At 40.8% G+C, this 23,384-nt stretch overlaps 2 protein-coding genes across 9 annotated transcripts in view; one reads left to right on the forward strand and one right to left on the reverse strand.

The window, feature by feature from the left end:
* LOC124596500 overlaps positions 1-6,276 on the reverse strand; it is a 75,053-nt gene extending 68,777 nt beyond the window's left edge. For 2 of the 8 annotated variants that reach the window (XR_006978309.1, XR_006978310.1), the window contains exon 1: positions 6,050-6,255. Coding sequence is in view for 1 of the 8 variants with exons in the window: in XM_047135659.1 (XP_046991615.1) it covers positions 1,740-1,829; positions 6,050-6,064 (105 nt within the window). In the remaining 7 variants the exon portion in view is untranslated. Of the gene's footprint in view, positions 1-1,739; positions 1,830-6,049 lie in introns of all 8 variants that reach the window. The other 6 variants (XR_006978312.1, XR_006978311.1, XM_047135659.1 and 3 more) reach the window with 5 other exon arrangements.
* Positions 6,277-6,282: 6 nt separating this feature from the next.
* Positions 6,283-23,384, forward strand: part of LOC124596499 (putative E3 ubiquitin-protein ligase UNKL) — a 268,521-nt gene continuing 251,419 nt past the window's right edge. Inside the window, exons 1-3 of the mRNA XM_047135658.1 lie at positions 6,283-6,426; positions 6,525-6,734; positions 6,998-7,184. Coding sequence (XP_046991614.1) covers positions 6,368-6,426; positions 6,525-6,734; positions 6,998-7,184 — 456 coding nt within the window. The 5' untranslated portion in view covers positions 6,283-6,367. The remainder of the gene's footprint in view (positions 6,427-6,524; positions 6,735-6,997; positions 7,185-23,384) is intronic.

Genomic DNA, 23,384 nt, shown 5'->3' on the forward strand with positions numbered 1-23,384 from the left:
ACGTTCCTCCCCTGGTGTGGCCAGGGAGGGGAACAATTTGGGGTCGTACTTCTGTGTGTTGAATTGAGCCCATGAGTGCTTAGAGTCTGCTTGTGTTTGACCACCAGCAAGAGATGATGTACTATGGTTCACCCTGTGTCATCCGCCCTGATGCCACCCACTCCGACCAGCAGGCCTCCCCATGGGCACTACCCAGCCACAGTGAAGGCCACCTGGCAGGATGACCATTGCTGGGAGTCCTGATGCCTCAGGGTGACGGGCATCTATTCCTCAGCATAAGTGGGGAGTTATTAAGGGCGCAGGCATCAGCACAGCGATCCCTGTGTGGTCAGAGGGCTACAACGAACAGGGTACATGGCAGCCCCACCACAACGGACTGGCTGCCATGCTGGATATCAAGTGGAACCAAGCAAACAAGCCCATTATCATTGTCAGTGTAGAAAATGATATGCACAGTTGATGGAAAAATACACACCCAGGAGGGTGACCTTGCCCAACAATTGGAGAATGAGCAGAAGTGCAGATCCACATTGATGAAGGATGCAATAGGTCTCAGTGCATGATGCACACGATGCACCATGTAAGGCGTCCTTCCTCAATTGGCTTGCTCTTCGGAAAATTTTGAAAAATGGAGGTGAAACCCTACAGGGGACCATCACATGAAGGCCGAAGCGTGACAGACTCCTTTTAGTCACCTCTTATCACAGGCAGGAATACCTCGGGCCTATTCTAACCTTGGACCCGCAGGGGGTGAATCTGACCTGGTCCTGGTGCAGCGTCTCTGGCTGTAGGCACAGATGATTTCAATTCCCACACAGAGAATGGAAGCTCGTACATCACACCACTGCACGAGTAGAAGCAGAGCATCATCATTTCCACAGCCCTACAGCAAATGTGCTGTAGTTTGTCCGGATGATACAGTTTCCAGCTAAAACCTAAGCGAGACACCATTTCTCAGTAAGAACATAAGGGGAGATGTAAAGCCCTCACACGAAACCCACCTTCTCGAGTTCCAAACTCGTGCAGAGGGAGTAGACCGATAAATGGAAGTTGCGAAGTCCTTTTGGGGGTTCCTCTTCAGTACTTTTATTGTTCACCTGCTCGTGCTCTCACAATTTTGACGGCACACAGACTTACCCAGGTGGTATTTAACTGCTGCAAAACTGCACACCCAGCTCTGATGGCCGAGCAACAGTCTTCATTCCATCGAGGTTAAGTGTAGCTCCACTCCCCAGGTACATTGACAAGAGCATGTACTCGTACTTGAATCTGTGGCAGCATCACACTTGGCAACTGGTTTCGTTACGCGCTGGAGGGGGAAAAAGATGGCATGGGTTTGAAACTTTTTTTTGCTTCACCACAGTCTCGACTTTTCCTTCTCTCATTACAAAACCAAACCTTCTGCTCCATACTGGTCAATCCCCATAGAAGTTTATACATTTCGGAGGAATGTCGACTACAGCTGTCAGATCCATGAGCTGTGCCTTCACAATTTCTAAACATAGCTCTCCCATCACACACCACAGTTGTATGACCAAGTCTCTGATATATGAGGCACTGTGCCAGATTGAGAACAAACAGTTGAAGCTTTTGCGTCAGTGGCCAATCTGCAGCTGGTGACAGGATCACAACTGCCAGTACCTGACCACTGCTGGCAGAGCTCCCAGCCCCTAGCTGTGGCACAATCTTCGGCTTCACCCTGCCAGTAGCTGCACTACCGCAAACATGGGCCTCAGTGCCACGGAAACATGCAACCTCCTCTCCCCCCACCTCACACTTATGAGGCTTATGGTATGATAATGTGGCATGTGCCCCACTGAGTGGAGGACCTAGAAGTGATACAAGAGACTTTATCAATACAAATTTATAGTACGCTAAAGGAAGCTGACATACAGTGTTTCCTATTGTCACCAGAGCTGTGATAAAAAAATCACAAATGTCAATAAAGGTAACAAATCACCATCACAAGTACCCAAATTCTTACAATCATTAGTGGGCCCTGAACTTTTGCCCAAACAATCTTTTCACAAGCTATGGTTCCATTAACTTCCAGTTGACAACTGTGCTGTCATTGTGACACACCCTTACCACAACAAGTCTTAGCCAAAAAAGCTACACAACTTCATAAACAGCTTAGATGAAATTTGTACATACACAAAAATCAATAACAGACAGTGTTCCTACAATGCACAGGTTTATGGAAGCTGCATCACTGACTCTGGAACGTGCACAAATACTTCCCACCCACTGCGTACATCTACTAAACCCACCACGGGGCAGTTGGCAACCCAAGAGCCAAAACTCAAAATGTAAGTTGCTACACACCAACAACAGCTACCAAGAAACAACTGGAGAGAGTGAGGGGAGGGGGGGGGGGGGGGAGGGGGAAGGAAAACAAATACACAATAAAATGCTGTCCCGTAAGAATCACCAGAACAACGGTGTTGTTACCCCAGGCATTTTGCAACTCTGCCTGCCAATGCATTTGGTCTAGCAATTGCGCAGATTTAAAAGACATGTATTACTGGGCACTAAGGTCTGCCAGCAACAGTTAAGCTCCTAGAACTGGGTGTGGTACAGACACGGTGCAAACGCCACACTATCTGCAGTCAAACAATCATTCTGACTTATTGTGCAGGCCGGTACATCGAGTGAAGAGTTTTTGACTGATTTGAGTTCAGAAGTCAGCGCTCTATCTTACAAGAACACAACGAGATGGGCTTAATGCGACCAACAACTCCAATTTCCCTGTCTATGATGAAAAGCAGTTAACACTGCATCTGAATTCCGACTGCCACTTGACACTGACTTTTGCTATTACAGACATACTCGGTCCTATAATTGCTCCAGACTTTTTATGTAACTTTCTGCTGGTTTCAAACATTCTCAACAGCCAATTGGTTGCATCAAGTGCAGTGTGATGCACGTGTGGCTTCCCACACAAAGAAACCCGGCTCCTCTCATCATTAGGGTTTTGTGATTCTACTGTGTGCTCACAGCAGTGTGGAGCACACATGTATGCTTCACACAAGAACTCCGAGACAAGATTCACAAAACAATGTCAGATGATGTACTTTCCCCATGACTTGCTTCAGGATTTTCCAACACTCACCAAACCCGCCAGTGCCACCAGGGACTGTGACATGCACTATTCGACATCATATCTGCCTTGGTGATGCGTGGTTAAATTCCTGGGATACTGTCTCCAGCACAGGCTTCTCACCATCATATGAGTGGGCAAAAGCAGCACAACAGGTACCCCTTCCCAAAACTGATGAGAGGACCCACTGATGCACTCTGGCTGCCACTGAGTAGCCACTCTCAGTACTACTCAATGCTAAATATACTACTGGTATCTTAAAATACCGTGGAGTCCAGGGGAAAAAGCAGCTTTCCACGACCTAAAGAAATGTCTGTCACAGACATTGCTGCCGAGACAACATTTACGTGCTTTTGGTCAATGTGAGCCAAACAGCAACAGACACAGCTCTTTGGTAAAGGAGTGGATGGCAAATGGCAGGCGCTTGCATTCCTTTTTAAAAACTTAATGAAGCAGCAAAAATGGATTGCTACTGACCGTGAGTTGTTTGTTATTTACTTCGCTAAGAACCATTTCCAAGCATCTGTTGAAGGGGGACACTTCAGATTTTGTATGGGCCAAGCAGCTATCTTTCAGAGAGAGACAGACCTTGGCTCACAACAACAGTGAAGTCACGCCAAATATATCACACAGTTCACAACTAATGTGCTTTTTTTTAAAAAAAAAAAAAAAAAACACATCACAGACTGAGTATCTCAGAATTGCACCAATTTAAACTCCATTCACTGGGTAGAGTAGGTGTCTAAGTAACAGGAACCTCCTCTGTTATGCAGTCTTGCACAAGAGCAGTGAATAGCTCTGCAGCTCAGATGTGTATCACCTCCAAATCTGCTGGACGGAATTTGGTGTGATGTAGCAAAGGGGTTGGGGTGCAGCAACCCTACATACCAGAACAACATCACTGTGAGGCTTTCGACACACTGCGTAACCTGGTCCTCCCAGGAATCTGAGTTGCACATAAGTTAGTATCCGACAATGATGCGTGGCCCAGAGATCAAAAAGATTGTTGTGTGCAAGCACGTGCATGTCTATTCATGCCAGTGTAATAAGATTGGCAGGTAAATCTTCGTTCCGATCACTCCATTTCCAACACTGTCAGCAAGAGTTGCATATGCAAGTGGACACCGTGGACCAGTTGCTGTATTCTTTGGGACGACACTATTCACTGACAGTGATCAATAGTTTTAACAGGTGGCCAGAAGTTGCCACAATCCAGAACATACGTGCCAGTTGAGCAATAGTACACTCACAGTTCTCCAGGTTTGGCATTCTGCATAATGTAACCACAGACTGAGGGAGGCAATTTGAAAAGCCAGTTTTCCCACAAACTGTTACTACCGTGAGACTGCATCCAAGCCCGCACTCCGATGTACTTGCCACCAGCAACAGGATGGTGGAGTGGTGTAACTGCCTGCAACTAACCTAATGTGTAGGCCTAACCCCTCATTGCCCCTGGTCACACTCCAATTGAGAACAATGAAGGCAGACATACAACACTCTCCTGTACAGTTAGTCTACAGCGAGCAGCTGTGGATGCCAGGAGGATTAATTGAGCCAGTGTTCTGAGCTGGTCATTCTCGAGCTACAAACACAGCTGGCAGAAACTGGAACTGGAATGAGGAAAACTGAGCCTACCAATACTGCCAGAAATGGAGACCTGAAGATATTCGTGTGCAAAGATCAGCAGAAAACATTCCAGGTGTTGCTCAGGTGTGATGCAATATGCCCATTGCTTCTTTCGCTCTACTCTGGACTTTACAGAGCAGTCTCAAGTATAAGCCACCATTTCAAAATTGACAAGATCTGCAAACAGGTGGCAGTTTCAACAATGTGGCTCAAACCTGTGTACAGCTGCAACGGCACACTCCTTACTCAGCCTGTCAAATTGCACTTCATTGTGGAGGGTGACATTTCAACATACAGTTTTGCTCAACTTCGGTACCAATAGAGGACACCGAAATGACACCCGCAGAACGGGAGCAGCCCACACCTGCAACAAACATTTTCACGGGAACTGGCAGACGAATCTAGTGCAAGTTCCCCATATAGCAGGATGTCACTTCTTTTTTGCTTCAGTTGGCATGGTTACACTGTTGTTGGCTCTCTTTCCTACTGTATCTTATGTAAGAGTGAATAAAAGCTATCTGTTATTTACAACAAAATTATATATCACTCCCACCATTACTATATAACCTTCAAGCATCTGCCAGTTCAGTTTCTTCAGCATTTACGTGATGCTGCATGGGCAATCCTACTGTCAATATTTTGCATTATTCGTATTGGGTGCGGGCCACACACAATTTAGGAATATTCTAGGTTAGGTCACATAAGTGTGTATGCCATCATTCCATTTCATATCTGTACGAACTGTAACACGCAGATATTTTTATTAGTTCACAGGATACATCTACGATTTACTGAAATTGCACTCTTATTATACGTTTCTGCATTTTGTGGCATGCACAATTTTATATTCCCGAACATTTAACGCATGTTGTCTTCTCTGCACCACTTTGAAATCTTATGAATATACTTTTTAAGGCGGACAGAAATGAATAACTAGAATATTTACATGGTGGACTGTCCAGAAAATCCCCACGTATCTCTAACACAAGCAGCAAGGTGTAAGTGGCGAAGAGAGTTACACGACACTAAATCCGCAATTTGTTACATTTATAGCAATTTTAGTGATTGATTGACAGCTAGCGGGATATTGGAATTCACACAACTTTTGCAAAATTGTACGACGCGTTCTTAATACAGTACTGAAGATTATGTGATTAATATCCTTAACTTCAATGTGTGAAACAAAAGAAATCAAACTGCGAGATGTGTAACGAACGATAAATTTAAAACTTGCTCTATTCATACAGACGTTGAATGTCGTGTTAGATCCTGGTTTCATCAGAATGTCAAGCAACATTGTCACAAGTTGATAATCCTCGTTACCTGACACTTTCCCATTTGAATTTTATGTGGTGTAAACGGCCTGGCGTGTTCCTCGATGTTTAGCGGTTGATAAATCGTTTCACGTAGGTAGTGTATGAATCTACGAAAGCATCCAACACAAACTTTTCTTTCTCTTGTCTCACATTCGCTTTCGTAACGGCCTCCATTCCACTGATTTCTTCGATCTGGCCTCTTCCACGTGACTTCAATCTCCAATGGGGTAGCAAGCGAAGTCCACACACACTTACCAATAAGCGCGTCCTGTCAGACGCAGCGTTCCGTGCGCAGTAATGATGCGCAGTGTGTTAGCATCACAAAATGCAGTCTGAATCAAAAACTTTGTTGACAACTCCAACAGAAAAGCCGAATCATTACTCGTAAGTTCCGGGATTGAAGTGTCGAGTGTTTTCTGGAGGGCGTTTGCACTATAAAAGTTCACCGATAAGGATGAAGATGATTTTTCTTCCTTTTACAGATATTTGAAGGAGTTTCGTGTGGAACAGTGTCCATTGTTTCTTCAGCATAAATGTACCCAACACAGACCTTTCACTTGTTTTCATTGGCATTTTATGAATCAGCGGCGGAGGAGACCCGTTAGAAGACGAGATGGAACTTTTAATTATAGTGCTGATAATTACTGCACGAAGTTTGATGAAACGACAGGACAGTGCCCCGAAGGAGATGAGTAAGTTCAAACCAGTAGTTTTTATATTTGAATCTTTAAATACCTCTTTATTTTTATACGCATTTCGTCGACCATCACGTAACGCCTTTGCATTTCATCTAAGCACGTTACGTTATAAAATTGTTAGTTCTTTTTCATTAAAAATATTAACAACCATTTCGGATTAGTTTCTGTCATTTGTGCATGATAAAATACAGCAAATGTTATTGATCTATACATATTTGCATGGAATGCGATCCTGGATTATTATTTATTGTTTTCAGTTGTCAGTTTTTACACCGCACAGCAGGTGATACAGAAAGACGCTATCACCTGAGATATTACAAGACATGTATGTGCGTTCATGATACGGATTCACGAGGATTTTGTGTGAAAAACGGACCACATTGCGCGTTTGCTCATGGTAATCATGACCTAAGGCCCCCAGTGTACGATATTAATGAGCTTAAGGTGAGTTCCCTATCACCGTTCTCAGTTCATTTTGTTTACTTTTACGCTTACTTTAACTGTCAAACCCAGTAAGAATTAGAAATGCGTTTGATAAGTTAGATTTGATAGATTTAAGATTATTTATTAGGGATTGAGCTAGTCATTTCAATTACCAGTTATTTAACAGATCAGAAGTTTTGTGAAGAATTTCACTTAATACTGTACCATTTATGCTGGCATAAATAAATTATGAAAGTACATCTCAACTCAATGTAAATTTTGGAACTGGCTTACTATCCTTAGAGCAAGAACTGCCCATCAGCACTTGCGCATTTAAACAGCAGGACAGGATTTCAGTATGATAATTAAGCTACAGTTACAGACTCATAAGTTTGTTAATGTAGTAAAAGGGGGAGGACAGTAAAGCAGTTGCTCCACACGCCCCGCCCCCCCCTCCTCCCTTCCAGTAAATAGATTTATGCGGCCAATAAACATCAACAGCAAGACTGCAACATTTCTGCAAATTGAAATTGACAGGTGGAAATATATGGTCTCCCACACTGAAACCAAGAACAGCATTTTCATATAAGTTCCTCATATGTAATTAAGCTTCAGAAGAGTCAGATGTATTTTCTTTTTTGAGTAAAAATGTCTAGATGATATTAAACAGTTACAACATGTTGTTGTTGTGATCTTCAGTCCTGAGACTGGTTTGATGCAGCTCTCCATGCTACCCTATCCTGTGCAAGCTTCTTCATCTCCCAGTACTTACTGTAACCCACATCCTTCTGAATCTGCTTAGTGTATTCATCTCTTGGTCTCCCTTTACGATTTTTACCCTCCACGTTGCCCTCCAATGCTAAATTTGTGATACCTTGATGCCTCAGACCATGTGCTACCAACTGATCTCTTCTTCTAGTCAAGTTGTGCCACATACTCCTCTTCTCCCCAATTCTATACAATACTTCATCATTAGTTATGTGATTTACCCATCTAATCTTCAGCATTCTTCTTGTCCAAACTATTTACCGTCCATGTTTCACTTCCGTACATGGCTACACTCCATACAAACACTTTCAGAAACAACTTCCTGACTCTTAAATCTATACTCGATGTTAACAAATTTCTCTTCTTCAGAAACGCCTTCCTTGCCATTACCAGTCTACATTTTATATCCTCCCCACTTTGACCATCATCAGTTATTTTGCCCCCCCAAATAGCAAAACTCCTTTACTACTTTAAGTGTCTCATTTCCTAATCTACTTCCCTCAGCATCACCTGACTTCATTCGACTACATTCCATTATCCTTGTTTTGCTTTTGTTGATGTTCATCTTATATCCTCCTTTCAAGACACTGTCCATCCCGTTCAACTGCTCTTCCAAGTCTTTTGCTGTCTCTGATAGAATTCAAATGTCATCGGCGAACCACAAAGTTTTTATTTCTTCTCCATGGATTTTAATACCTACTCCGAATTTTTCTTTTGTTTCCTTTACTGCTTGCTCAATATACAGATTGAATAACATCGGGGAGAGGCTACAACCCTGTCTCGCTCCCTTCCCAACCACTGCTTCCCTGTCATGCCCCTCGACTCTTGTAAGTGCCATCTGCTTTCTGTACAAATTGTAAATGGCCTTTCGCACCCTGTATTTTACCCCTGCCACCTTTAGAATTTAAAAGAGAGTATTCCAGTCAACATTGTCAAAAGCATTTCTCTAAGTCTACAAATGCTAGAAACGTAGGTTTGCCTTTCCTTAATCTTTCTTGTAAGGTAAGTCTTAAGGTCAGTATTGCCTCACGCGTTCCAATATTTCTACGGAATCCAAACTGTTCTTCCCCGAGGTCGGCTTCTACCAGTTTTTCCATTCATCTGTAAAGAATTCGCGTTAGTATTTTGCAGCTGTCACTTATTAAACTGATAGTTCGGTAATTTTCACAACTGTCAACACCTGCTTTCTTTGGGATTGGAATTATTATATTCTTCTTGAAGTCTGAGGGTATTTTGCCTGTCTCATACATCTTGCTCACTAGATGATAGAGTTTTGCTCTCCCAAGGCCATCAGTAGTTCTAATGGAATGTTGTCTACTCCTGAGACCGTGTATCGACTCAGGTCTTTCAGTGCTCTGTCAAACTCTTCACGCATTAGCAAATCTCCCATTTCATCTTCATCTACATCCTCTTCCATTTCCATTATTTTGTCCTTAAGTACATCACCCTTGTATAGACCCTCTATATACTGCTTCCACCTTTCTGCTTTCCCTTCTTTGCTTAGAACTGGGTTTCCATCTGAGCTCTTGATATTCATACAAGTGGTTCTCTTTTCTCCAAAGGTCTCTTTAATTTTCGTGTAGGCAGTATCTATCTTACCCCTAGTGAGATAACACTCTACATCCTTACATTTGTCCTCTAGCCATCCCTGCTTAGCCATTTTACACTTGCTGGCGATCTCATTTTTGAGACGTCTGTATTCCTTTTTGCCTGCTTCATTACTGCATTTTTATATTTTTTCCTTTCATCAATTAAATTCAATATTTCTTCTGTTACCCAACAATTTCTACTAGCCCTCGTCTTTTTACCTACTTGATCCTCTGCTGCCTTCACTACTTCATCCCTCAGAGCTACCCATTCTTCGTCTACTGTACTTCTTTCCCCCATTCCTCTCAATTGTTCCCTTATGCTCTCCCTGAAACTCTGTACAACTTCTGGTTTAGTCAGTTTATCCAGGTCCCATCTCCTTAAATTCCCACCTTTTTGTAGTTTCTTCAGTTTCAATCTACAGTTCACAACCAATAGCTTGTGGTCAGAGTCCACATCTGCCCCTGCAAATGTCTTACAATTTAAAACCTGGTTTCTAAATCTCTGTCTTACCATCATATAATCTATCTGATACCTTCTAGTATCTCCAGGATTCTTCCATGTATACAGCCTTCTTTCATGATTCTTGAACTAAGTGTTAGCTATGACTAAGTTATGCTCTGTGCAAAATTCTACAAGGCGGCTTCCTCTTTCATTCCTTCCCCCCAATCCATATTCACCCACTATGTTTCCTTCTCTCCCTTTTCCTACTCTCGAATTCCAGTCACCCAAGACTATTAAATTTTCGTGTCCCTTCACTACCTGAATAATTTCTTTTATCTCATCATACATTTCTTCAATTTCTTCATCATGTGCAGAGCTAGTTGGCATATAAACTTGTACTACTGTAGTAGGTGTGGGCTTCGTGTCTATCTTGGCCACAATAATTCGTTCGCTATGCTGTTTGTAGTAGCTTACCCGCACTCCTATTTCTTTATTCATTATTAAACCTACTTCTGCATTACCCCTTTCTGATTTTGTATTTATAATACTGTATTCACCTGACCAAAAGTCTTGTTCCTCCTGCCACCGAACTTCACTAATTCCCACTATATCTAACTTAAACCTATCCATTTCCCTTTTTAAATTTTCTAATCTACCTTCCCGGTTAAGGGATCTGACATTCCATGCTCCGATCCGTAGAATGCCAGTTTTCTTTCTCCTGATAACGACGTCCTGTTGAGTAGTCCCCACCCAGAGATCCGAATGGGGGACTATTTTACCTCCGGAATATTTTACCCAAGAGGACGCCATCATCATTTATCCATACAGTAAAGCTACATACCCTCGGGAAAAATTACGTCTGTAGTTTCCCCTTGTTTTCAGCCGTTCGCAGTACCAGCACAGCAAGGCCGTTTTGGTTAATGTTGCAAGGCCAGGTCAGTCAATCATCCAGACTGTTGCCCCTGCAACTACTGAAAAGGCTGCTGCCCCTCTTCAGGAACCACACATTTGTCTGGCCTCTCAACAGATACCCCTCCGTTGTGGTAGCACCTACGGTACGGCTATCTGTATCACTGAGGCACGCAAGCCTCTCCACCAACGGCAAGGCCCATGGTTCATGGAAAAGTTGCAACATAGGCCTAGGTAATTGTCAGATTTTTATAGAATCCTGATTGAGTACAACATATGATTACCGAATGTTGAGTGCAGTCTCACTACCAGCCTGGAGACTTACCCTGAGATTTTCTTCCCATACTTCTAGGACCCACCTGTGTCCCTTGTACAGTACAGTACAGTAAGCATGCTGAGTGTTGTGACTGGATAATTGCTTGTGCTTATTGCTCTACCAATCTATATGTTCATCAAAAATGCTAGTGCAGAGAAATAAGGAATTCTGAGAACGAAATGGCAGGGATAAGGCAAGCTATATTTTAACATACATAATTACAGAACACAATGCATTAAAGCACATTGTTAAGGAACAGTCAAAGAGCTCTCATTACAGTATGTGGAATTAACCCCCCCCCCCCCCCCCCCCCACACACACAAAATATATCAAAGAATGGAAAATCCAGGATGGAATATAATAATATTGTGAAAAGAATAGTTGCTACTCACCATATAGTGGAGATGTTGAGTTGCAGATAGGCGCAGCAAAAGGACTGTCAGAAGGTAAGCTTTCAGCCAACAAGGGCTTTATGGAAAATACACACACACACACACACACACACACACACACACACACACACACACACACGTATATACACGACCAATGACTACAGCCACTGGCTTCAGCTGCCAGAGACTGTGGTCAGTTGTGTGTGTGTGTGTGTGTGAGAGAGAGAGAGAGAGAGAGAGAGAGAGAGAGAGAGATTTCCGATCACGGCCTTGTTGGCCAAAAGCTTACTCTCTGACAGTCCTTTTGTTGTTCCCATCTGCGACAAAGCACCTCTGCTATATGGTGAGTAGCAACTATCCTTTTCATTGTATTGTTATATTCCATTGTTTGACTGTTCCATTCCTCTCCCATATGCACTTTAAATGGCTTACATATCAAGAGGTCGCAGTTGTGAAGTCCTCTCAGAATAATAGCAAGTTCTGTATTTCTGTGTCTCAGTTTATCTTTTCTCTTTCAAAGAATTTTTCGAATGACTACTAAACTGATCTACTTTCTCTCCTACACTCTGTTAATCCATAATTTCATACCAGCCTCATCCATTCAACCGGTGTTTGAGAAGGTTTTGCCATTGTTTTGCACTTGAAAATGACCATCAACACAACATGTAAAGACCACAGTGTAGTGCATTTTCTCATGTCCGCTTGTTTTGTAGTTACAGTTTTATCATCTTTCATGGCAATGGTTCTGTTATTTGCACATCAAATGTCAAAGGAGTTTCGTCCATATTTGCTGTTTAGATTAGTTCCACATTGCTGTTTCCGTGCGGTTCTAGGTGCTTCAGTCTGGAATTGCGCTGCTGTTACGGTCGCATGTCCGAATCCTGCCTCGGGCATGGATGTGTGTCATGCCCTTAAGTTAGTTAGGTTTAAGTAGTTCTAAGTATAAGGCACTGATGACCTCAGATGTTAAGTCCCATAGTGTTTAGAGCCATTTGAACCATTTGTGAATGATACCAAAACACCAACACCTACAGCAAACACTACGGAAATTGGAATCAGACATTTCCATTGACGACAGCTGACGATACGAAAACACCAATACCTACACATAAAACTTCGAAAATTAGCATCAGTCATTTCCCTTGACCTATATAGGTCAACCATAGCTAATAGCTATTCATTCGAAAAGACAAACACCAACGACTACGAAAAACAAAACCACAACACACACACACACACACACACACACACACACACACACAGAGAGAGAGAGAGAGAGAGAGAGAGAGAGAGAGAGAGAGAGAGAGAGAGAGAGAGAGAGAGGGGGGGGGCACCATCAAACACAGCAAGACGACATCTACAAACACAACCAACTCATAAACTCCGCGCCTTAGTAACGTCACACACCATAACACCCTTTCACCATGGGTCAAAGCAGATGGGTTGAATCTGACACTTCCATTGACCCATATTTTGGTTTTGATTCGCATGACACTTCCTAAACCTGTAGCACCACCTAACTCCATCTTTAAAGTCTGTTATGTTCCACTGTAGCACTAGTTTTAGTATTTGAATAATTTTGTATTAATTCCAATGCCATTTTGACAGTGTCCTTGATTTCATTTCAATGTGTCATCATCTAGTTTTGGCAGTTTTGCATTCAGTCCTCTGTTTCTACATTTAGTCTTCCTCATTCTTTTTTTCAGTGCCAATCGCAAATGGTTTTTTTCTTGGTAGGGGCCAAAATATCGCCCAGTTGTTGTATTCCCATGTCCTTCTACATGTGCTATTACTTTGAATTTATAGCCCACAACATATTAATATCTGTTATTTTTTTCCATTACATAACTAGTTACTAACAGAAATATTGTGCTATTACCAACAACACAGATCTCTTTCACTTAAAGTTCACTGGCTCTGTAGACTGTAGTGGCATATCACAGGCTAGGCAGTGTTCTGCATTTGTGATGGCAGGGTGGGAGGGAGAAGTCTTAGCAAGCTTGTGAATCCCTGTAGCTCGCATTCGTCGCATCGGTGCACTGTTGCTGCCAGTTGAATCCAGTGTTGCCAGATAGAGAGAGATTTCCTGTGGAATTAAATATTTGGCCAATTTTTAGACTGGCAGAAATTGTAAATCAAACAAGTGTAAGATGCACTTGAATTTTGTAATCTTATAGTCTGTAAAATACTGCTGTACCTCTCCCAACTCATGCATGTTAAACTTGGTTTTGAATAGTCTTTTTAAATTGTTCGTTTATTATTCATCTTTAGTTAGAATCAAGAAATCATCCAGCCATGTAGCTATTATTCTGATCTCTGCTTTACTTCTTCTATAGTAGGTACCAGGATTTGCCTTAGATTGTTTCATACTCATTTTAAGGTTTCATGCAGACATCTGTTACAGTAATAACTACTTTGTTTCAGTCCATAAATACTTTTCATCACTTGCCAATTTTCTCTTTTTCCAGATGAGTTTTTCTAGTTTCTTCTGGTGAGATCACATGTATGTGTATTTCTTCGTCTAATTTCAGGTTTACATATGCTATCTTTATATCCATTTGATAAATTAGTAAAATTTCTTTTATTGCTAGGGTGAAAAGGCACCTAAGTTTCCACCCATTCAGAAGTTTTCTTTTGAAAAATTCTCTTTCTGAGGCATGTTTCATTGTGGAGATTTTGAGCCACTCATAGTCTCTGCAACTGTTGTAGGTTCATCATTAAAAGGTTGGGCTGCATACATTTCATAATCAGGGTATTCCTTAGGCTTAGGTGTATGAGAAGAAAATATTTTCTTCTTCTTCTTCATCCTCTACAACTGTATGTTCATAGAATGTGTCTACTTAGTGTTTATTAACTCATACATGAAAATCTGGTTAATTTTTTTTACAGGAGCACGATGATCATTCCATTTGGGGTTTGTGGAAGGTACAATGGCATTTTTGATTTTCGTTGGAAATATTTATTGTGTATGCTTGTTTTTCTGACACATGATGTGTGTATCCAGGAGGATCTCCTGACTACGGATCAAATGGTTCAAATGGCTCTGAGCACTATGGGACTTAACATCTGAGGTCATCAGTCCCCTAGACTTAGAACTACTTAAACCTAACTAACCTAAGGACATCACACACATCCATGCCCGAGACAGGATTCGAACCTGCGACCGTCGCGGTCACGCGGTTCCAGACTGTAGCGCCTAGAACCACTCGGCCACTCTGGCCGGCTAACTATGGATCAGTTGGAACATAAAGTACATCTACTCTGAACAATGTGTTCATTGTCATCTTCTTCCTCATCTTCAGTTTCTGTTTCTTTTCCAGACTTAATGTTTATTAAATTTGAGGCTGTATTGTCTTGATGACACTCTTTTACTTCGATTTTATAATTGTCAAGAAATATGTCACCACTATTGATCACCATCTTCTTATACGTAGGATTCATGGGTCAGTAACCCTTTGAGGCTTGACAATAGCCTACAAAAATGTACTTCTTAAGACTTTGGGTACCATTTTTCCTTCTGTGATTCCAGGATGGAGAGAAGGAAATGTAGTAGGTGAATATGGATTGGGGCTAAGAAATGAAAAGAGGAAGCCACCTGGTAGAATTTTGCACAGAGCATAACTTAATCATAGCTAACACTTCGTTCAAGAATCATAAAAGAAGGTTGTATACATGGAAGAAGCCTGGAGATACTGACAGGTTTCAGATAGACAGAGATTTAGGAACCAGGTTTTAAATTGTAAGACATTTCCTGGGGCAGATGTGGACTCTGACCACAATCTATTGGTTATGAACTGTAGATTAAAACTGAAGAAACTGCAAAAAGGTGGGAATTTAAGGAGATGAGATCTGGATAAACTGACTAAACCAGAGGTTGTACAGAGTTTCGGTGAGAGCACAAGGGAACAATTGTCATGAATGGGGGAAAGAAATACCGTAGAAGAAGAATGGGTAGCTCTGAGGGATGAAGTAGTGAAGGCAGCAGAGGATCAAGTAGGTAAAAAGACGAGGGCTAGTAGAAATTGTTGGGTAGCAGAAGAAATATTGAATTTAATTGATGAAAGGAGAAAATATAAAAATGCAGCAAATGAAGTAGGCAAAAAGGAATACAAACGTCTCAAAAATGAGATCGACAAGAAGTGTAAAATGGCTAAGCAGGGATGGCTAGAGGACAAATGTAAGGATGTAGAGGGTTATCTCACTAGGGGTAAGATAGATACTGCCTACAGGAAAATTAAAGAGACCTTTGGAGAAAAGAGAACCACTTGTATGAATATCAAGAGCTCAGATGGAAACCTAGTTCTAAGCAAAGAAGGGAAAGCAGAAAGGTGGAAGGAGTATATAGAGGGTCTATACAAGGGTGATGTACTTGAGGACAAAATTATGGAAATGGAAGAGGATGTAGATGAAGATGAAATGGGAGATATGCTACTGTGTGAAGAGTTTGACAGAGCACTGAAAGACCTGAGTCGAAACAAGGTCTCAGGAGTAGACAACATTCCATTAGAACTACTGACGGCCTTGGGAGAGCCAGTCCTGACAAAACTCTACCATCTGGTGAGCAAACTGGCGAAATACCCTCAGACTTCAAGAAGAATATAATAATTCCAATCCCAAAGAAAGCAGGTGCTGACAGATGTGAAAATTACCGAACAATCAGTTTAATAAGTCACGGATGCAAAATTCTTTACAGACGAATGGAAAAACTAGTAGAAGCCGACCTCGGGGAGGATCAGTTTGGTTTCCGTAGAAATATAGGAACATGTGAGGCAATACTGACCCTACAACTTATCTTAGAAGCTAGATTAAGGAAAGGCAAACCTACGTTTCTATCATTTGCAGACTTAGAGAAAGCTTTTGACAATGACGACTGGAGTACACTCTTTCAAATTCTGAAGGTGGCAGGGGTAAAATACAGAGAGCGAAAGGCTATTTACAATTTGTACAGAAATCAGATGGCAGTTGTAAGAGTTGTGGGGCATGAAAGGGAAGCAGTGGTTGGGAAGGGAGTGAGACAGGGTTGTAGCCTCTCCCCTATGTTATTCAATCTGTATAATGAGCAAGCAGTGAAGGAATCAAAAGAAAAATTCGGAGTAGGTATTAAAATCCATGGAGAAGAAATAAAAACTTTGAGGTTCGCCCATGACATTGTAATTCTGTCGGGGACAGCAAAGGACTTGGAAGAGCAGTTGAATGGAATGGACAGTGTCTTGAAAGGAGGATGTAAGATGAACATCAACAAAAGCAAAACGAGGGTAATGGAATGTAGTCTAATTAAGTCGGGTGATGCTGAGGGAATTAGAATAGGAAATGAGACACTTAAAGTAGTAAAGGAGTTTTGCTATTTGGGGAGCAGAATAACTGATGATGGTCGAGGTAGAGAGGATGTAAAATGTAGACCGGCAATGGCAAGGAAAGCGTTTCTGAAGAAGAGGAATTTGTTAACATCGAGTATAGATTTAAGTGTCAGGAAGTCATTTCTGAAAGTATTTGTATGGAGTGTAGCCATGTATGGAAGTGAAACGTGGATGATAACTAGTTTGGACAAGAAGAGAATAGAAGCTTTCGAAATGTGGTGCTACGGAAGAATGCTGAAGATTAGTTGGGTAGATCATATAGCTAATGAGGAGGTATTGAATAGGATTGGAGAGAAGAGAAGTTTGTGGCACAACTTGACTAGAAGAAGAGATCAGTTGGTAGGACATGTTCTGAGGCATAAAGGGATCACCAATTTAGTATTCGAGGGCAGTGTGGAGCGTAAAAATTGTAGAGGGAGACCAAGAGACAAATAGGCTGATCAGATTCAGAAGGATGTAGGTTGCTGTAGGTACTGGGAGATGAAGAAGGTTGCAGGATAGAGTAGCATGGAGAGCTGCATCAAACCAGTCTCAGGACTGAAGACCACAACAACAACAACAACAACGACAACAACATACCAGGATCTGTACAATAGCTTCACATCAAAAAATTTGTAAGTGTCATAGGTTTTGCTTTCTTCCTGTCTGCACTTCATAGGGAGTTGAATTTTTTATTTCTTTGGTAGGCAGTCAGTTGATCAAATATACAGCCATGGATACCATCTCTGCCCAAAATCATTTACGTAACCCAGCATCTGTTAACATACTTCTTGCTGTTTTAACAATAGTCCTATTTTCTCTGTGTGCAGCTCCATTCTGGGATGAACGATATCTGATGGTGACTTGGTGTCTAAGTCCTACTTCCTTCAATTGTTTATTGAATTTTCTATTGGTACAATCCCCCACCCCAATTATCAGTTCTGACTAGTTAATCTTATTTCCTGTTCTCTTTCTCCATATTGAAAAGCTTTGGAAAAATATTAATCACTTGATCATTAGAATTTAAAAAATAAACATAGTTATATATTGAGTAGTCTATGAAGGTAATTTGTGTGTTTTAAATGCAAGCTGTCTGTGGTTTAAATGGTAACCTAGCCTGTTTAATTTGTATACAAATTTCATGAAGTTCTTTGCATTTACCACAATCTTCCCTTCCTGTTACCGTGTACTCTGATAATGAAATGCTTTTTCTGTTTACGTTCCCAAGTCTTCTATGCCATAAGAAACCTTTTGCAGAGTACACACAATAGTTTACATCTTCATATATGTCTTTAACAGTATCTAACTTGAAAATTCCCCTTTCATAAGTCGCCATAGCCATAATTTCCCCGTGTTGAGTAAATATTTTTGCTACGTTTATATTGAAGATTAATCTGTTGCCCCTCCGCTGTGGATATACCCATATGTGTTTTATTAGTGACAGCATAAATATTTGTTTTCTCTGTAATAATATGCACTGATGCTCTTGAATTAAACATCCATTCTGGTTCTCTGTTATCCATTTTTCCTCAAGAGTAATAAGTGGAGAGTGCCTAACCTTGATTAGCTGCCCTCCTTTCTGGACTATTCGCATCATACTCTTTTTCCTTTGTTTGTGTCCTTTTATGGCCCTGGGGTGCAATTTTAACCCATCTTGTGACAGTTGTAGCACTTTACTAGTTTCTTACTTTTCTACTTTCCATGATAGAATAAAGTACTGTAGCTAATTTTCTTCTCCAGAGTATGACACAATGATGTACTTTTCGCTTCCTGCAGGACTTCACTTTCACTCTGTCTCCCATAATTGGTAAGCACGAGCTTCCTCTCTCCATAACCATGGGTGCATATTTTTCAGGCAGTTCTGCTAAATAATGTGCCTGTTCATTCATCGACAATCTTGAATCCAGTGCTCCTTAATCTGTTTGATGTAGATGTTATCTTGTTAATGTACTCGTCCACATTTTTACAAATATCAAGTCGAGTGGTCATAAATTCACAGAGTAATCCGACTTTTCTTGGAAGGCTGCCATTTTCAAATGCATACTGTAACTTGTCCCAAATTTCTTTTGCCATAGCAATTTTCTCTGTGTACTTGACTCACTGGATCAGTTAATAACATCAACTTTGATATTGCCTCCTGGTCCTTATGTGCATAATTTTTCTCAATAGGCTTCAGTGTACCATTCATTAGGTCTCATAAATCATCCAGATATAAGTATGCTTCCACAGCAAATTTCCATGTGGCATAGTTCTTGAGATCTACAATTTGCAGTATTTATGCCGCACTCAGTTTTCACAGTAATCTTTACTGGTAGTAAAGACAGTATTAAATTAATGCAAATTTCTGCACCATTTCCTCATTCCGATAGCTTTCACTGCACCTCACTATTGTGGTGATTCTTTCCTTCTACGAGGGTGTGCTGAACACTAATTTTTACATGAAAACCCTTCAAGAATTTTAGAAAAAACAAACTTCATTAACGTTCTTCATGTCTATATATTCATTTCTCAATATAGTCACCCTGGCGACAAACACATTTCTTCCAATAAGAGATCAAATTGTTGAAACCATCACTGCAGAATGTTTGAAATAGTTGAATGAACCACAGCCTCACCTCTGCTTGCATCCCTTCATCACTGTCAAAGTGAAGTCCACAAAAGTGTTCTTTAAGAAGTGGAAACATATGAAAATTGGATGGAGCCTAGTCAGGACTGTATTGTAGGATGATCGATGGACAGTAAACCTTATAAGATGTTGGATTTTCGAAGGTGTCACAGTGTTAGTGTGTGATCTAGTATTGTTGTGCTAAAGGAGAGAGTGCTCCATGCATGGAAAAACTTTTCTGCAGTTAGAAACTTGATTACAGCCCGCTGGTTGTCACATATTGACATAGTTACATTGCACACTGCAATATTGCACACTACAATTCCAAGCCCTCTTGTGGCAGAAAGTTGCAACTTGTGTCAGTTATGGTGAAAAGTCGACCGAGTAATATGCATGACATATAATACCTCAACAAAGACTGAGAATAGAATAAGAAATAGTGTAGTCTGGCTTCAGCTGACAGAGACTGTGGTCGCGCGCGCTTGTGTGTGTGTGTGTGTGTGTGTGTGTGTGTGGGAGGGGGGGGGGAGGGGGGTCTATTTTTGAATTTTTGACAAAGGCCCTGCTGGCTGAAAGATTATTGTCTTGTGTGTCAGACTTTTTGTTGTGCCTATCCGCAACTCAGCATCTCCACTATACGGTGAGTAGCTGTCCTCTTCATAATATTGTTACATTCCCTCCTGGATTTTCAGTTGTTGGATAAGAAATTTGGACGCATTACTTTTCAGCACGTCTTCGTATGTTTCAGACTTCATATTGAAAATGCATTTACTTCATGCTGAACTCATAACCCAGTGGAACTAATGCATCAAAATAAGTCATTCTGTATACAAAATTGCAGGAATAAGGCAAGTTATATGTACTGAAATGGAATGAGCACCTAGGCTCAGCCACCAGTAAATGATACAATAGACTTCTGTTTTCGGACTTTGGTGGAATAGTGGTAAAATTCCATCAGTCTGCAGAGGAGATACTTACAAATAACACACGAAAACCACTCTAGAATATTGATCAAGGGTTTGGGGCACATACCAAATTGGAATATAAGAGAAAGTTGAATGTATACAGAGAAGAGCAGCACTTACGGGAAAGTGTCACAGAGCTGCTGAAGAAACTGTACTGGTAGATTCTTGAAGGTAGATGTAAACTGTCCTGAGAAAGCATACATACAAAGTTTCAAGAACCAACTTCAATTGATGACTCTAAAAATATACCCCTAGCCCCCTCCTTGCTTCCTCCTCCTCATCCTCCTCCTCTATAATTTTAAACTGCATGTTAGCCATACGAATTTATAAATTGTAATTATGGAAGGTACAATCAGAGTGGGCAATATTTTGTGGTGCGAATTTTGAGAAATTTTTGTTTTATACCTAGCTATTCTCAAGGTCAAAAGATCCTGGTCACTTAAAAATTTTAATTGACTAATGATGTTGAGTAAATGTAATGCAAAACTGTTATATATTTATCAGAACAATTATTTTACAGCCTTATAAGTGAATGGGACAACAACTGTTCATTTTGTTCGAGCATTTTACATTAAAAAAAATAGGTATAGAAAATAACTCTGTATATACATTTTTCTGTTTCTGATATTATTCAGAAATTTTTATTGCCTTCTGTCATGATTTTACTTCTTTATGACATTCCATGAATTAAAATTGCCTACATATAATAGTCAACATTGTTGCTGGATAAATTGTCACATGCACTTGTTTAGGAAATGTCATCAATTATTCCTGCCAAGCTGAATTTGCCCATGGACAAGGATGATCCAATAGGAGCAGTACTTGGGAAATGGGAACTGCACACTGATCTGTTGATGATGGCTAGTTGAAAGAATTTGCCTGACCGTGAGGTGCCATAAAGGAGACAGTTACATCTTGCAGCTCTTGAGAGACACTAATTACTTCTCCCACCTACCAATATTGTCTTAAACGCAAAAAATGAAGTTGCTTCCAACATGGTCTTTTTTTAATATACTTGCATTTAGAAGTAAGAGTTTCACACTTTGTAGAAATTTTGATATGGTCTGTAGAAACCCAGTAGCTTTGGTTATAGCATTAACAACTTCATGCTGGATGTTAAATCTTGTTGCATGATGTTTATAGAGATCTCTTACCCCATCACAAGCACTTTTTCCACGATCTGTTGCTGTTTTATTTATTTATTTATTTATTTATTATCTCATGTACAGTGCTTTCCAAGCTCTTAAAGCTGAAAGCAGTTTATGAAATGAGATGCTGGATAGTTTGTCACATGCACATTTTTAGGAATTGTAAGGCCTCTAGATGCTGTTTCATCAATTATCATGCTGATGCATAGCCTGCATGTGCACTGTCAAGAATGAGATCATCACTGACAATACCAAAACAATGTGATGTTCCAAGGAATTGAGCAACACATGTGAATATTGACACCTGTGATGTGTGCCAGTGGTAATTTTGAACTTCGTTCTGCAAAGCAACATACCAGTTCTTAGCAAAGGCGAAATGAAGGGCTAATTTGTCAGTGTTGTGGAATGTGTCTGGTTTTTCATCTGCTGTGGTCTGTCTCTGAATCCTACAGATACAATGATGATCTATTCCTTTCGCGAGCCAATGCCTAACCTCTGTGGCAAACTTCCCTAGTTCCACTGACTTCTTCATCAACTCTCTTCCCTCCCACAACGCGTAGGTAATGTCAGTGTCAGCATATTGGTGGTGTAATGCTTAAATGGTCAACACTTCAGCACCAGGACACACCACACACTCCTCCAACATTAATCTTGCAGCCCTTGAGAGGTGCACAAAAGCATCAGGTCCATCTCTCTGTACTTCTTCCCTGTAACACTACTTATGGTGAAACACGCAAGTTTCAAATTGGTGCAGTAAATACATGTGCATACTTCCTTCACTGGCTGGCTCTTTACTCATTTTGAGACCAATTTTTAAATTTGGGTTCTCCTTTTTCATTAGACCATATGCTTCTCTTACTGATTAGGTCATATCTTTTTACATTTTTAACTTTTTCACCATTTTCGGTTACAGAGATAACATCAGCCCGATTAGGACTTTTCCTGCTGCAATCTTGGTTATCACTTAGGTAATATTCCAGAGAAACACCAAGTGTATCATCTTGCAGTGGATGCCCACAGCAGGAATCTGGGCATGCCCAAATACCTTTCTCATTTTTTATTTTACATGCTTCTGAAATTAAATAACGTAAGTGGGTATGTATTTCTGTATGTGCTGCTTGAGGAAACTATCTGGTGTCAGTGTCATTAATTGTACCTTCTCAGTATAGGTGGCTGCTGAGATAGCAGTGTTTAGGTTTTAAAACCACACTTCACATTGGGTACACATGTTGCTACCTTCAGGTTCTGCACCAAATGCATTTACATTATATGCTTACAAAGTTTTAAAGATGTTGATTTTGTAAAACTTGTTTAAAGTTCTTCCACTCTTCTTTGTACATACCGTTTGCTTGTGCTTCGTATCTTGCCTGGGCATTTAAGGGGACGCATATTAAGGGGTAAAACAGAAATGCTAACATTCAATGCATCAATAACTTCATGCCCAGGAATATAAACATCTTCCCAGTTTTCTTCAGTTTCACATTCAGGTGATGGTGATCGTTTAGGTGGGTTGTTTTAGTTCACAAGTTATCTTTAACCCTTTGCATAATTGAAGTGCATGACTTCTCATTGTAAAATAATATAATATGTTGGGTGTGAGTATGACGTTATGGTTTTCCACAATTTTTGTTAGTTGAATGCATTTTAAGCAGGCCACTCTTAATTTTGTTGGGTTTTAGATGTGGTTCCATGCACCTTTGTGAAGTGGTAGACCTTTTACTGGTGTTTTGTAATGTTTTGCTGTTGTACTT

The sequence above is a fragment of the Schistocerca americana genome, chromosome 2, assembly GCF_021461395.2.
Source record: "Schistocerca americana isolate TAMUIC-IGC-003095 chromosome 2, iqSchAmer2.1, whole genome shotgun sequence".
NCBI lineage: Eukaryota > Metazoa > Arthropoda > Insecta > Orthoptera > Acrididae > Schistocerca > Schistocerca americana.